This window comes from Trachurus japonicus, chromosome 7 (genome assembly GCF_045865225.1).
Source record: "Trachurus japonicus isolate A0001 chromosome 7, Traja_1.0".
NCBI lineage: Eukaryota > Metazoa > Chordata > Actinopteri > Carangiformes > Carangidae > Trachurus > Trachurus japonicus.
Window position 1 is genome coordinate 35,377,838 of NC_140913.1, and position 14,747 is coordinate 35,392,584.

At 41.0% G+C, this 14,747-nt stretch overlaps 1 protein-coding gene across 1 annotated transcript; it reads left to right on the top strand.

The window, feature by feature from the left end:
• Nucleotides 1–242: 242 nt before the first annotated feature.
• Nucleotides 243–13,497, top strand: LOC146985244 (uncharacterized). The gene is made up of 8 exons (XM_085783030.1): nt 243–249; nt 1,106–1,360; nt 7,879–8,232; nt 9,270–9,329; nt 11,885–11,950; nt 11,995–12,150; nt 12,230–12,270; nt 13,372–13,497. Exons 1-8 carry the CDS (start codon nt 243–245, stop codon nt 13,495–13,497), a joined length of 1,065 nt encoding a protein of 354 aa, XP_085639156.1.
• Nucleotides 13,498–14,747: the final 1,250 nt, after the last annotated feature.

The following is a 14,747-nucleotide window of genomic DNA, read 5'->3' on the forward strand; positions in this document are numbered from 1 at the left end:
TTTTCCTGCAAAGAGTCATTACAGGAAGCTCATAAATCAGTTTACATAACACACTGGCTGAATATTGGTGAACTTGCGCATACTAGATATGAGTTAATATCAAATAGAATTTGCTTTAGACTTTATATAACATATTACCATAATATATGTTTATTGTAATTTCCACAGAGAACGGTCATAATTGTAATTGCTCTGGTAGCTGACAGCTGCTATCTCTCTTTCACAGAAAACAACTTCTCAAGATGTCAGGTAGGCAAACACCACTACAAAGGACTCTGATGACAGATAACTTTTTATTAACACTTAGTAAACCTCTACTTTCAGTGACTAAATATAAACTGGTGTATATTAAAGGGATAGTAGCATTTTTTTAGAGTGGGGTTGTATGATCTACAAATAGCCCCTAAGTACTTTAATTGCAGTAGAAGACTCTCTGCACTCCTCCCGTTAGCAACGCCAGCCCATAATAGCCCTGCCCAGAGATTTACAACATACAGTGTTGTGAACAGACCCAAAGAAACGGCCTATTTTCACGGCCTAAAAGAGGTTTCACCTGAAAAAAATACACAGTTCCATTGTTCACTATAATATAATTTTCTCCAGCCCTTCAAAGTGCAGGAAAAACACAGTTTTTATTTGGACCTAACCAACTCACGTATCCCTCCGCCCAGGGTTAGCGCCCGCCGATCAGCAGTTGGTTAGGTCCAAATAAAAACTGTGTTTTTCCTGCACTTTGAAGGGCTGGAAAAAATTATATTATAGTGAACAATGGAACTGTGTATTTTTTTTCAGGTAAAACCTCTTCTAGGCCGTGAAAATAGTACGTTTCTTTGGGTCTGTTCACAACACTGTATGTTGTAAATCTCTGGGCAGGGCTATTATGGGCTGGCGTTGCTAACGGGAGGAGTGCAGAGAGTCTTCTACTGCAATTAAAGTACTTAGGGGCTATTTGGAGATCATACAACCCCACTTTAAAAAAATGCTACTATCCCTTAAATATGTGGACAGTATCAAATCTAAAAGATGTAAACATTCTTTACAGCAATTCAGTGAAATCCATAAAACGGGAAAACTACTTATTTGCTGATTTGTGTATTTGCGTTAGCTAAGGGCCTCTATGCTGGTACCAAGAATGATTCCTCTGGAGTCTCTGCTGAAGCAGGAGTGGGCCGTGCTGGAGCTGAATGGAGCATCTTTGGTGTTGAAGCCAACGGACCCAACGCTGGGGCAGAAGCTGTAATGACTGACAAAGCTGTTGGTGCCATGGCCAGAGCAGAACTGGCCAGCGCCTCAGCCTCTGTTGGTCCTGCAAAGGCTACAGTCGGTCTGGCAGTGGACACTGGAACTAAAGTTGCAGATGGTACAGTAGAAGCAAAGGTGTTGGGTACAGGCGTCAAGTTGGGCAGAACAGTGGGCGTTTCTCTGTTTGGCTCAAGCCTTGAATTCAAACTGTGGTAGGGCAGATTTGAAAGTCAAGTTGAAATCATATCAGTATTATAAGTCATGACTGTATCCAATACATTAGAACATGTATCAATATCAAACATGATTATTGCGTGATTTGGTTTTGTTCTCAGCTTCTTTTCTTCTGTCACACTGAGGAGTCATTTCTGTCCTGCTTGGTTCAGATAAGCTGAAAACTTCTGGTGGTGATGAACCACAGCAAAAACAACAGAGACAAAGGTGACAGGAAGAAAACATGCAAATAAAACAAGATGAACTCTTCTTTTACTCTCTGGCCTTTACTTGTGTTTGTTTGGTCTGTTTCTATTTTACATGCAACATGTTTGTTTGTGAAGCACTTTGGTGCAAAGACTGTTTGTTTTTAAAGAGCTATATAAATGAAATAAACTTGAAACTTGAAAGCTGCTCCTTATTCATTTGTTAATGCTGCAGGTCGATGAATCTTTATCAAAATGTATTTTAAACATCAGATGTCTCATATCTCAGCAGCACAGTTTAAAACATCATATCTTTGTTCTTTACAACTTTCTTCATGTTTCATCCAAACAGAATTAAAAAAATAGGGTAACACTTTATAATGAGTACACACTATTAAGCATTAGTTAAGCATGAATAAATATTGAATTCATCATTTATAACACATGAATACTCATTAGTATGTAGTTAGTAAACATAGTTATAAATGTTTTACTCATCATTGATAAGCACAGTAGTTATGGATTAGTAAACACTGAATTCATCATTTATAAAGCATGTTTCTGACGTTAATACTCATTAGTATGTGGTTTACAATCACAGTTGTAAATGTTTTACTCTTCATTAATAAGCTCATCTATATAAATGATGGATTCAGCATTCCCAAGCTGCTCTTACACGTCCAGTATGAATGGTTAGTGAGTGTTAGTAAATGTTTTATAAAAACTCACAAATTTCATTTCCAATGGATGACTTATAAACAGTTATTAATGCAGGAATTCATGAATTCAGGCAGTTACAAAGCACTTACTACTTGTTAATTAAGTATTTTGTGTGAGCTCATCTAAAGTGGGCACTATCTATGCCTTATAGAGCATTTACAAATGAGATATTAAGGCTGGCAATGCCTCAAGACTCATAAAAGTCTTGGTTATCTTAACAGACCAAGGAGAGACACAACACAAAGGGATAGTTCATATTTCATTGTATTTATTGCAACTTCCCAACATATTGTAACTGTACAACTGTGCTGTTGATGTAAAACAAGGGGAAGCATGGCTGAATAAAAACTTGCCAACACCAACAGTGGATCACAGAAGTTTAAGTTCAGCAAATAATTCTTTGAAAAAAAAAGAAGAAATGTTTTGGAGCAGTGTTCCGGTCCATCCCAACACGCTTGAAAACAGGAGACCAAACGGCCAGAGAATTTTCTTGTACACGGCCTGATCCAGATTTTGGACTGCAATTTAGACAACAAAAATAAAAAGTAGAGTTATCAACAGTTTAAAAATAAAGAAAAGAAAAAAAATAAAGATATTTAACTTTACAGCAGGCACATCCTGACAGATGAGAATATTATTGTCAGGTATTGTCCCCCCTCTATTAAATATGAAAGGAGGCTGCTCTGATGATACAAGTCAGCAGTCCTGAAATGTGTGTTTACATCTCGCGGTAGTAGCCTACGTCAGGGAGCGAGAGCTAAAGCCTTCAGCTGCAGACAAGCTAACGTTAGCTATCATCCATGGACCATCTGTGGCAGCAAACACAACAAACACATACTCACCACTAGTGCCGCTGACGGCTGCCGACTTCAATATCCATCTCCACACCGGCTTTCTTCTGGGCCCGCGTCCGCCGGACTCGTCGATTCTGGGCAGAGTTCTCCGTCTCCAACTCTCCATTCATCTTAGCTGCTGCAGCGGCTGCACCATGGATATATTATGGGCTGCACCGGCTACAGTGTTGCCGCCTCCCAGCGTCGTCCAGGCGTCGTCACGTTGATGACGTGCTGAGGGCTCGTCGACGTACATGTCCAGCGACCGCCGGTGCGCGTGCAACCCAAACCAGGGGGCAAGAGGCTGCTTCGGAGTCATGGCTGCATGTTCGGAGCTTTATACAGTCTATGGTTCGGAGTGAACTGATATCAGTGTAGATGCCGTATTGTTTGTAGGGCTGAAGCCGATGTCCGAGTACTCGCTCGGCTTGGGCGGTACCCGGGTGCCATTTCACTACTAGGAACCCCCCCATGGGGGGCGGATAGCAATTTGAACACATTAGCTAGCATTAGCATATTACCGTCACAACACGACCTGTCCATCTGCCCGTGTGTGCGCGAGAGGGAGAGAGCAGGGAGAGAGTCGCGGCCACCACAGACTCATTTATAAATACAAATGGTAAACGCTGGATGCGCTGGTTGAGAAGTTTCGTTTTTACCAGACCCTTATAATATTCCCAAGTTGCAATAAATACAATGCAATATAAACCATATCGTGTTGTGTCTCTCCTTGTGTCTCTCCTTGTGAGTCTTGAGGCATTGCCAGCCTTAATATCTCATTTGTAAATGCTCTATAAGGCATAGATAGTGCCCACTTTAGATGAGCTCACACAAAATACTTAATTAACAAGTAGTAAGTGCTTTGTAACTGCCTGAATTCATGAATTCCTGCATTAATAACTGTCTATAAGTCATCCATTGGAAATGAAATTTGTGAGTTTTTATAAAACATTTACTAACACTCACTAACCATTCATACTGGACGTGTAAGAGCAGCTTGGGAATGCTGAATCCATCATTTATATAGATGAGCTTATTAATGAAGAGTAAAACATTTACAACTGTGATTGTAAACCACATACTAATGAGTATTAACGTCAGAAACAAGCTTTATAAATGATGAATTCAGTGTTTACTAATCCATAACTACTGTGCTTACCAATGATGAGTAAAACATTTATAACTATGTTTACTAACTACATACTAATGAGTATTCATGTGTTATAAATTATGAATTCAATATTTATTCATGGTTAACTAATGCTTAATAGTGTGTACTCATTATAAAGTGTTACCGCACGACTAAATAAATGTGTGAAAATGGTAAGATGGAGTGATTGGGCGCGTTCTCCTATTTCAGGCTGTTTTTACTTTTGTGAAGTAATTTTAAATACATTGGAAATTGTGTGCAAATATTCATCAGCACATTGCTTATCATACCGATACTACTGATATCAGTCACCATGATGCAATCAGTGTAACTGCAGTGACTGTCTGTTTGACCTTATTCGTATTAAAGCAGAAGTAAACTAAACTGTTTCCATGACATGACTTCACTTCTTCCTTTTCTCAGTCGTGGATCAAGATGATCCTGCTGACTTCAAGACGTCCCGGTCTGACTGGATACGGATTGCAAAATCTTGCATCTCCACCTCCAGATCTGAAACATGGCGAACTACTTCACGAGAGGAGGAACTGGGAGCACAAACTTCACGTCAAAAGTGTAAGTTTACTGTCGTCTGTCAACACTACTACTCTCACACCTGAATGTATATTCGCTGGCATGGTATAAAAGACTGACCAGTTGATCAAACCTCCAGACAACACAGAGAGGGCGGTCAAACAAATTGAACTGACCAACAAACAACTCAAGCTGATGCTGCTTCGGCAAAAAGAAACAGAACTGAAGATAAAGGTCCTGTTTAAAGGGACAAGGAGGAGTTTTGTTAAAGTGAAGTGTTTCCACACTACATTTATGAGCCTCCGCACCGTGAAATTCTTTGACCGGTGCAAGACAGACTCATGTTTTCATTCATCAAGAATTAAAGTCAGAGGTTGGAAGACGATCACATACCGTCGTAGTTCCCACCATAAACGGAGATTCGGCGGCGTTATTCTCATGACTCGCCACAAAACCGAAAGTAAAGAAACGCTGGTCGGCTCGCCCAGCATTTCCACCACCACTAATAATAACAAAATAACCATAGAGACAAAACCATAGATTTATCTAAAATGGACCATTAACAAGTGGTAACGGAGATTCATCCACATTAATATCAGACTTTTTATAACCAAATAGAAACTCCTCGTTGTCCCTTTAATTAGCTGCCACATTATTTGAAATATCTTTGTTTTGTTGGAATTGAGTGAAGATGTTTGGACTCTGCATTCCTGTTGTCTTTGTACAACTACTAATGTATGTTGGATGTTTTGGTGCACACAAGTTTCTATGTTTGGTGAAGGTAGGTCTGTACTTGTTACTCTTATTTACGAGAGTTTCAGGAAGCATGGCCAAACACTATTTTGCTACACTTTAATTTTCTTCAATTACTCCACTTTGTTAAAGGGACATTGTGTAGCCTCTCGCTCGGGGAGAAACGACCAAATTGGCATCTGTGAAAACCCCACCCTGGACCTTAAAGTATGTACTAGCAGTAAACTGGACACATTGTCAGTGTTCATACAGTATTTATAATATTGGAGGGAGTGGAGCATCTGAATCAGCTTCCTGTGCCATTTGATTGTGACTTTGTGGAAATGACAGAAATGTACAGTTTGTGACTTCTGATAGAAAAGAGAAACGTAGAGGGGAGGAGATTATTATTTTTCTCCGTCATTTAGAGAAAAGAGAAGTTTCTTGTTTAACAGCGAAGAAGGAAAGAGCAGTGTGAAACAGTGTGAAACCATCAGAGCTTCAAACATGAATGTTTATCACTCTTGGATCTTCTTCTGTCTCAGTGAGTATATCCACTTCATGTTGTAGTTTTTCTAAATGATGATACCAATAATTAATAACAATGAACAGTTAGTGTGAATGTGTCTCGTAGTAGGATTTATTAGTCTTAACTGGGTGTACCTAAATAAACTGACAGTTAAAGGGACAATGAGGAGATTGTATTTGGTTATAAAAAAGTCTCATATTAATGTGGATCTACGTGGTACCACTTGGTAATGGGTCCATTCTCAATAAATATATCGTTTTATCTTTATCGTTATTTTGCTCGCCCAGCATTTCCTACTTTCGGTTTCGCGGACGCCGCCGGATCGCTGTTTATGGTCGGAACGACGACGGTATCTGATCGTCTTCAAACCTCTGACTTTCATTCTTGATGAATGAAAACATTCTTGGCAAATTTTTGCTTTCGTCCGTCTTGCGTCTGTAATGGAACATGTTGATGTTAACCCATATTATGCTTTACAAGTGTTGTATAATCATGTTTGTGATTGAACTTCTTTTTACCTTGTGATATGTGGTAAAAAAAAATTCAGCTAAATAATCTTACCATAAACTCAAAATATATCACAATCGAAAGAAAAAAAAGGAGCCAACAAAATATGGCCCCTCCGGTGGTTCTGCCTAGTCTCACCACCAGGACACAACAATCCCTTGTAAATTTCCACAGGACACTCTCTCTGGCTCTTAACCTTTAACCTGTCCTGAGTGGACTCGCTGGTGTACCTCTCACTGCTGCCATCAAAGGGATTAACTAAGTACCACATATCACAAGGTAAGGGTTAGGGTAAGAAGAAAAGAAGTTCAATCACAAACATGATTATACAACACAAAATTTTCCATTACACGCCGGTCCAAGAATTTCACTGTGTGAGCGGAGGCTCATGGGAAATGTAGTGTGAAAACACTTTGCTTTCCAAAACTCATTGTCCCTTTAAAGTTAGTTGGTTTTCTACAGACATTATATATACATATATATATGTTATGTACATTAACTTCACACATATTGGCAGCTAAATAAATCAGTGAAAGCAGAAGTAAGGTGAATGTTTGTGTTAATCTAAGTCTTAAATAGTTGTATCTTCCGACAGCAATCACTTCTATAGAGTGTTTGGTCTGAAACACGGGTCTGTCAGTCACTCTGCTCTGCTCTGAGCCCAGGAGAAAACTTTCCTTGTATCCTACAACCTTTATCCAATGAGGAGAGAGAACGGCATAAAGGGGCAGTCCTCTCTGTGTGTGCAGCCAAGGGATGCGCCTGAATGTGGTGACGTAGGGACGAGGACCAATAGATCCATGACGAGGGCGGGGGCTGCTAACTCCATCTGCTGACAGGAAGTTAGACAAAACCACCGGATCGCTTACTTCTGCTTTAATAATGATTTAGCAGCATCCAGTTCTTTACAGGGACTTGTACAATACATTAAAACACAACAGAAATTTGACATCAAAACAGCATTTAGAAACTAATTTGAGTTATTAGAAATATTTAATGCCTCAGAACAGGATGGCCTGAGGGGCCCAGACATTTGGTATTGTTGAGTTGATCAGTAATATACAGTAATATACATGACATCAATGTTGCATCAGAGCATAAGTGTTTAACTGCACCAGCTTCTCAGGGAGGAGCTGCGGTATTTTATCTCCTTCACACACACAGCGGTTGTGAAATTCTCCTGATATGCTCACACTCTGTTGATGTCTCGTGCAGCGCTGCAGGATGTTCACATCGGGCTCGTTGATGCACAGCGACGCGTCCGTACAGGAACCGAACGAGGAACCATCACAGTTCCATGTGGATTTTTCTTGGGTGGATGGAAGAAGTTGTTCTGTAAGGACGAATGCAGAGAGGAAGACGTTCTTGTCGAAACAAGAGGCAGCAGGAATCAGGCTGGCAGATACGAGATTGAATATGAAGAAGGATTCTTTCCACTATATTTAACATTTCTCCATCTGACCATCAGAGAGCTACGTCCCTCTGACTCAGGCCAGTACCGGTGTGGTTTGGTTCGCTCTTTTCCTCTTCAGGATGGATACGAGGAGTTTGAGATCCGAGTCACAGGCGGTAAGTTTAAAGGAGACATATCATGTAAACATGTCTCTCTGAGGCTCTTTAACATTTATCTGGGTGTTTGTCTTCTGGCCCCAAAATGTGATAATTGACAATAAATCAGTGATGTTCAGGCTCCTGAGGTTAAATCAGAATAAGAGAGTAACGACATGCATTGGTCCAATGGCAGCGCCTCCTGGTGGAGGAATATGGGTTTTGCAAAAGCGCCCAAGAACTGACAACTCTGCATTGTTGATGAATGAGCAGTGTGGTGTTTTCAATAATTTAAGGACATTTATAGATCACCCACGTTAATGGCATCATTGAGGATCCTTTAAAGATAAACATTAACACATAGGCTAGTAAAAAAAACACACACAAAAAAAACAGTTGTCTACATTAATGTTTCAATCTACATTTTGTAATAAACAAATTATAAGTATAATTTGATATGACCAAGACTCCTAAAAACAAAAACACATCCGTTTTCATCCATTTACCAGCAACTGGGCAACACACATACATTGGAGTGAATGGGTTTTCTGGGCGCTTTTGCAATACCCACATCCTGCCACTAGGGGCGCAAAACCCTTAAACCCTTAAACCCTTACCACGGGGGTCCATGGTGGTGTCCTTACTCTCTTTTACAGTGCTCTAAGTACAGGTACCTGTAGAGGGGGCGGGGCCTCGTGAGCAGTGGCTCATTTGCATTTAAAGGGACAGACACTGAAACCAGCCGTTCTGAACAGAGAGAGCTGTGATGTTTGATCCTGGTGGGATCGAAGCAGAACAGACATGACTTTTTAAAATCTGTTTTAATCTGTGGAAAAGGAGCAGAATATGTCTCGGTTATGTCATGTCTCCACAGCTTCTTCTGGTTCTAGTAAGTTGGTATCTGAAAACAGCCGATGCTGCTTCGTTACATCTATGTGAACAGTGAGGTAGATTCACTGTCCGGTTTTTACCAGGCTCGTAAAGGTTCAAGTGTTAACCTGAGGATAAATGACCCGAACAACTGCAAACACACTCACTGTCTGATGGTTTGTTCACAGCTCCAACAGCTTCACCAAAGACCACAGGAGGCTCCGCCCCTTCATCACCTGAAGGTTCAGGTGAGTTTCATGTTCAAAGATTGAGTCGATGCCCAATTTCAATCCGACCACTCACGGACTCACTGACTTAGAGGCGTTCAGGTTCAGTCCGTGAGTGTGTGAGGGCTGTTCCACTGTCAGATCATCAAGTCAGTGAGTCAGTGAATGAGCCCTTACTGCCCCCTTACCGTAAGTCAGCACCGATGCTGACTTTGGGTAGGGGAATTACCCACAGTTCATAGCGTTGTGAACGCGAGTGTTAAAAAAAATAAGTAAATTAACACACCAGGGGCCTCATTTATCAAAGAGGGTGTAAAACTGCTACTAAATATTTGCATACGGCGAAAAGACGAAAATGGCGTACACCCTAAATATTTACACCTTTTTCAGATCAATCAAACTGTGCGTACGCACAACTCTCCGCAATAAATCACACCGGACCCAAGAATGGTGCACACGTGAACACACCTCTTACTCCACCCCCGGAACGCCTATATACAACCATATATGGTCAGCACGTGCATATTTAATTAGCCATGTGCTCTCTGTGGAGCGGCTACAAGTGACAACAAAGTGACAACGGAGACAACGGGCGGAGGACGGGGGAAAGAAGCGGAACTTCTCCGCTTCTCCGAAAGCAGATACACGGGCAATAACTCAGTCAGAAAAATGATCTTGCACTTTAAAGGGGCATTATCGCAAATACAGCAGTAATTGCATAAAATAAGCTGAAATATGCAAAAGATAGGTCGGGGGGAGCCATAACTAAATTTACAAAAAAATCGCCAGTGTAGTGTCCGTGGGGCAAATGCAGCATTTGTCTTTGTTATGATTCAAGCCGGCCCGACGCTTGCTGCGTTCAATTGCACTCGGAACTCGCAAATCCGACCTCCGAACCGGAAAAATGCAACAGTAAATTGTAATGTAGCAGTGTTAGGCTGCTCACAGTCACTGAATCGCTCCGTAGAACACTTTGTCTCCACGTCCCTGTGTCTTTCTTCAGCTGTCCTCTCAGCGTTATTAAGGAGGAGGAAGTTGCAGTTGCTGTTGTTGTCGTTGTTGTGGTTGTGCGCGACGTAGAGCTGCCGCTTCCACTAGCGAGTTTTCTTTTTCCCGCGATTGCACGTTCATTCAGCCTGGTGAGGGAGGAGGAGGGGGTAGGAGGGGACTAAACGAGGCTGCTCTCTCTCTCTGACAGCTGCCCACTTGTTTATATCTGATAAGCTCCGCCTGGCTCCATCTAGTGGCCGAATTAAGAATTTGGATTTGCGATAATGCTCCTTTAATAAGCTACAATAAAAACAAAAACCTCCCAAATCTCAACAAAAGGGAGCAGAAAGAAGAAGAATCTTATGTAATCTGCCCCTTTATCCCAGAAAATCTTTCTTTTTTCTTTTTTTTCTTTTTACCTAGATGTTAAAACAATGTAAAGCAGGACGATAGTTACTATTACTTTGCAGGCCTTTCCACTACACAGTTACAGCTCTACTGGACTCGGTTTAGGTCATTTTCCATTACAGCTGAGTCCTTCACAGTTCCTCCTCAGAGCCGCGTTGTCTCACTCTTTATTCTCTCCTCTCGTCAGCTCCAAACACACGTGCACCTCGTTAACTCAGGTGACAGAATAATAACAGTCTCAGTAGCTGCAGATCAGTGTGCGCTGCTGCCGATGTGTTTTTAAACTTGGATGGTTTGATCCTTGTCGGACGTCACACAGCCTAATCAAAGAAGCAAAATCCTCAATCCGCTCTGTTTATCAATGAACATAAAGCCTAGTGTTATTATAGAGCGGGTTGGATTGCCAGCATCAACGGTCCACCACTACCACAATTACTTCAAAAAAATCCTACTGTGCTCTTCTAAATGTACTCCGCTCCTCTCTCCCTCTCACACTGCAGTTCTCTGACTCAGCAACGGTGTCGCCAATTCCTCCTGTTCCCCAAAAAAGGTGTAAATCACGGTACGCCAGGGTCAAAATGGGTGTAAATGTCCGCACTTTTCCCCGTCAGGTTTTGGCTTGATAGATCCCAAATTTGGCGGAGAAAAGTGCGTACGCACAAAACGAGGGGAAAATGGTGTAAAAAAAGGTGTATCCACAATGATAAATGAGGCCCCAGGACAGAGAGAGCTCCGCCAGTCTCTTTATTGTTAATGGACAGGAGCAACAACAAAAAAGAAAGAAAGAAAAAAAAGAAGTTTACTGTCAGTATTAACGTGCAGTTTGTGATTATTGATGATAATTTGATCAGATCTGATCCAGGAACATTTAGTTTTGAGTCAGCCTCCCTCACACACGGTAAATTATCGGTCCAAGACCAGAGTCAACAACGTTTTGTTGTCAAGGTAACGTGTGGTGAGAGTGTGTAAGTGCTGTTCCAGTCATGTTTACAGCATCTGGACCCTCACAGACTCTCACACTCATTCTAAAAACCTGACATGTTAAAAAGTTTGTGCTGCTGATTTTCATGAGTGTGAACATAAAGACTCAGTAGAAGAAGCAGTTAGTCACATGCTGACACAGTTTAATGTGAATGTTAAGGATGTATTGATCTGACTGTCTGATGGTTTGTTCACAGCTCCAACAGCTTCACCAAAGACCACAGGAGGCTCCGCCCCTTCACCAGCTGCAGGTCCACGTCCAGGTGAGTTTCATGTTCAAAGATTGAATCGACTGTGTTTCCTGTAGCTACTGAGAAGAGTTTCCATCTTTTCTCCTCCTCCTCCGGTCCAGGTTACTTCCTGGTTGTGGTTGTGTGTGTCTCTGTGCTGGTTGTGGTCGTCCTGTTGGCTGTTGTTGTTGTTCTGCTGCTGCTCTACAACCAGAAGATGAAGGACTGTTGTGGTGAGTTACCTTCCAACTGTCTCTGCACCTTTCAGTGAAAACTAATGTGAACAATGAAAACATGAAATCTGTTCCACAGGTTCAAGGTGGAGAGGAAACACGGACCACACCAACATGGAGGTGACTTCCTCTAGAATGTCTCTGTTGACTCTCACTGTGACTTTACCGTCTCTGACAAGACAAATACATGAAATGATGCTGAGCTAAACAAAGAGGTGAAACTGATCTACATGTTGTTGACTTCCTCAACTCAACTTTATTTATAAACAGCCACAGCTGGAACAAAGTGCTGTACATAGATAATAGAATGCAAGGCATAAAACATAAAGACAATATTAAAACAATGACAATGTTAAAACAATAAAAACAATAAAGCACTAAAACAAGGGTTTTACTAAAATGTGTTTTAAGACGAGTTTCATCTTCACATAAAGCTCCACTACTCAGTATTTTCTAGTAACTGTTGTAACAGTTGTTAGCTGTGCATATTGTGACAGCTTCACAGACAATTTTCACTTCTGTGTTTTTCTTGGAGCTTTATTCTTAGTGTTTTATTTATAGCACTAAATACAAACGAATCATCACAAACCACAGTCATAAATGTAATTTCTCTTCTCTGTGTTCATGACCAGATGATTCAGACGCTCCAAACCCACAACTTCTGCTTCCACACGTCTGTGCTGTTTTTTGGAGCAATTAAACTGAAAATCTTCAGATTCCTTCTTTTAGACCTAAAATGAGGAAAATACACCCCCGAGTTGAATTCGCCTGGAATTGTCCTTTAACATAAAACATAAAACAATAACAATGTTAAAACAATGAAAACAATAAAGCACTAAAACAAGAGCAGAGTCTCATGCTGGGTTGAAAGTCCAGGAATAAAAATTTGTTTTATGATGAGTTTCCTCTTCACATGAAGCTCCACTACTCAGTATTTCCTAGTAAAATGTTTGTCCATGAGTTTTCCTGAACAGTTGTGGACAGTGAACAGTTTGACAGTTTCACAGACATTTTCACTTTGTGTTTTTCTTGGACCTTTATTCTTAGTATTTTATTTATTGCACTAAATACAAACGGACCATCACAAACCACAGTCATAGATGTCATTTCTCTTCTCTGTGTTCATGACCAGAGGATTCAGACGCTCCAAACCCACAACTTCTGCTTCACATGTCTTTTTTACCATGAGGTCAATAAAGTTGTTGTTTCCTTTTCCTTCAGTGCATCGACTATGTGAACGTGTCTCCAGCCTCCACATGTGAAGACTCCACCTACCAGAGCCTGGATCCAGCCTCCAGGGACCAGGACCAGATCTACTCCACACTCACTCACATAGACTCTCAGTAAACCAGACACTGTCTGGGTTTAGACCAGGACTTGGTCACTCTTTATGACCATGGTAAGATTTTATTTTTTGTTTTGTATTATATTCTTAAAGCAGAAGTAAGTGATATATTTGTGTTAATATAAGTCTTAAATAGTTCTATCTTCCGACAGCAATCACTTCTATAGAGTGTTTGGTCTGAAACACGGGTCTGTCAGTCCCTCTGCTCTGCTCTGAGCCGAGGAGAAAACATTTATCGTATCCTACAGTTTTTATCCAATGAGGAGAGAGAACGGCATGCAGGGCTGTGTGTGCAGCCAAGGGACGCCGTGAATGTGGCGACGTAGGGACGAGGACTGTTAGGGTGCGTTCAAGGAAACTCGTATTTTTCCGACCGTGAAGTGGTACCAGTTCGATCTGGTACGAGTTCACCGGTCAGAAGTTACGAGTGGCCGTTATAGTGACTTTCACAGGTAAAACAGGTCGGAGAAACACGAGTGGGTTGCCTGGAACGCTACAAAGTCGTAAGTTGTGACTTGAAGCTGTAATTTACGATTTCAAAAGCCTGCCTGGAACGCAGCATTAGCGAAAACGACCGGACCACTTACTTCTGCTTTAATCTTCAGGGTCTTTTACTGTATTTTGTAAACTTGTAGCAGACAACAGGAAGCTGAGAACAGATGGAGAGACATTATAACAGATATTGTTGTGGATGAAGTGAATCATGGGAATCATTGTTGTGTGTTTCATTGTGTTTTGTTATATTTCTGGTAAAAGTTGCTGTTGGTCAACAAACGATAAGACGTAACAGTTAAAATCTCAGTTTGTAAAATGCTGAAGTCTTTTCCTCTTTTTGCTTTGATGTGCAGAAATGTTTTTAATTATGATCCACAAAAATGGTTTACTGGTATTTAATTGATGTTTTCCATTTGTAATTCATGTTAAACATATCACATTACACAACTGAACCTGTTGCTTGTATCATTCCAGTGTTGTTTTGTTCTGTATGGTGAGATTAAGAGCCACAGCTGAATCTGACTGAACATGAAATACTGCTCCATCATCTACTTGTACCATTCCAGTGTTACTTTGCTGAGTGCTGTTGTATTATCAGATCTTTTCTACATGATTTCTAGATTAAAACTCTGTTTAACTGTGTTTTTCTGACTCATTATGAACTATGTGTCAAAACAGAAGCATCACAGTTGATGCAGCAGCTTCTCGTCTAACCCTGGCACTGGCGTTACCCATAATGCAACACGAGCAGCCTCCG

What these genes read in the sequence shown, in the direction of transcription:
- LOC146985244 (XM_085783030.1), top strand. An exon ending in TGGAACTAAAGTTGCAGATG is followed by an intron (nt 1,361 to 7,878) that starts GTACAGTAGAAG and finishes TGTCTCGTGCAG; the next exon opens with CGCTGCAGGATGTTCACATC. An exon ending in AGCTGCAGGTCCACGTCCAG is followed by an intron (nt 11,951 to 11,994) that starts GTGAGTTTCATG and finishes TGTTTCCTGTAG; the next exon opens with CTACTGAGAAGAGTTTCCAT.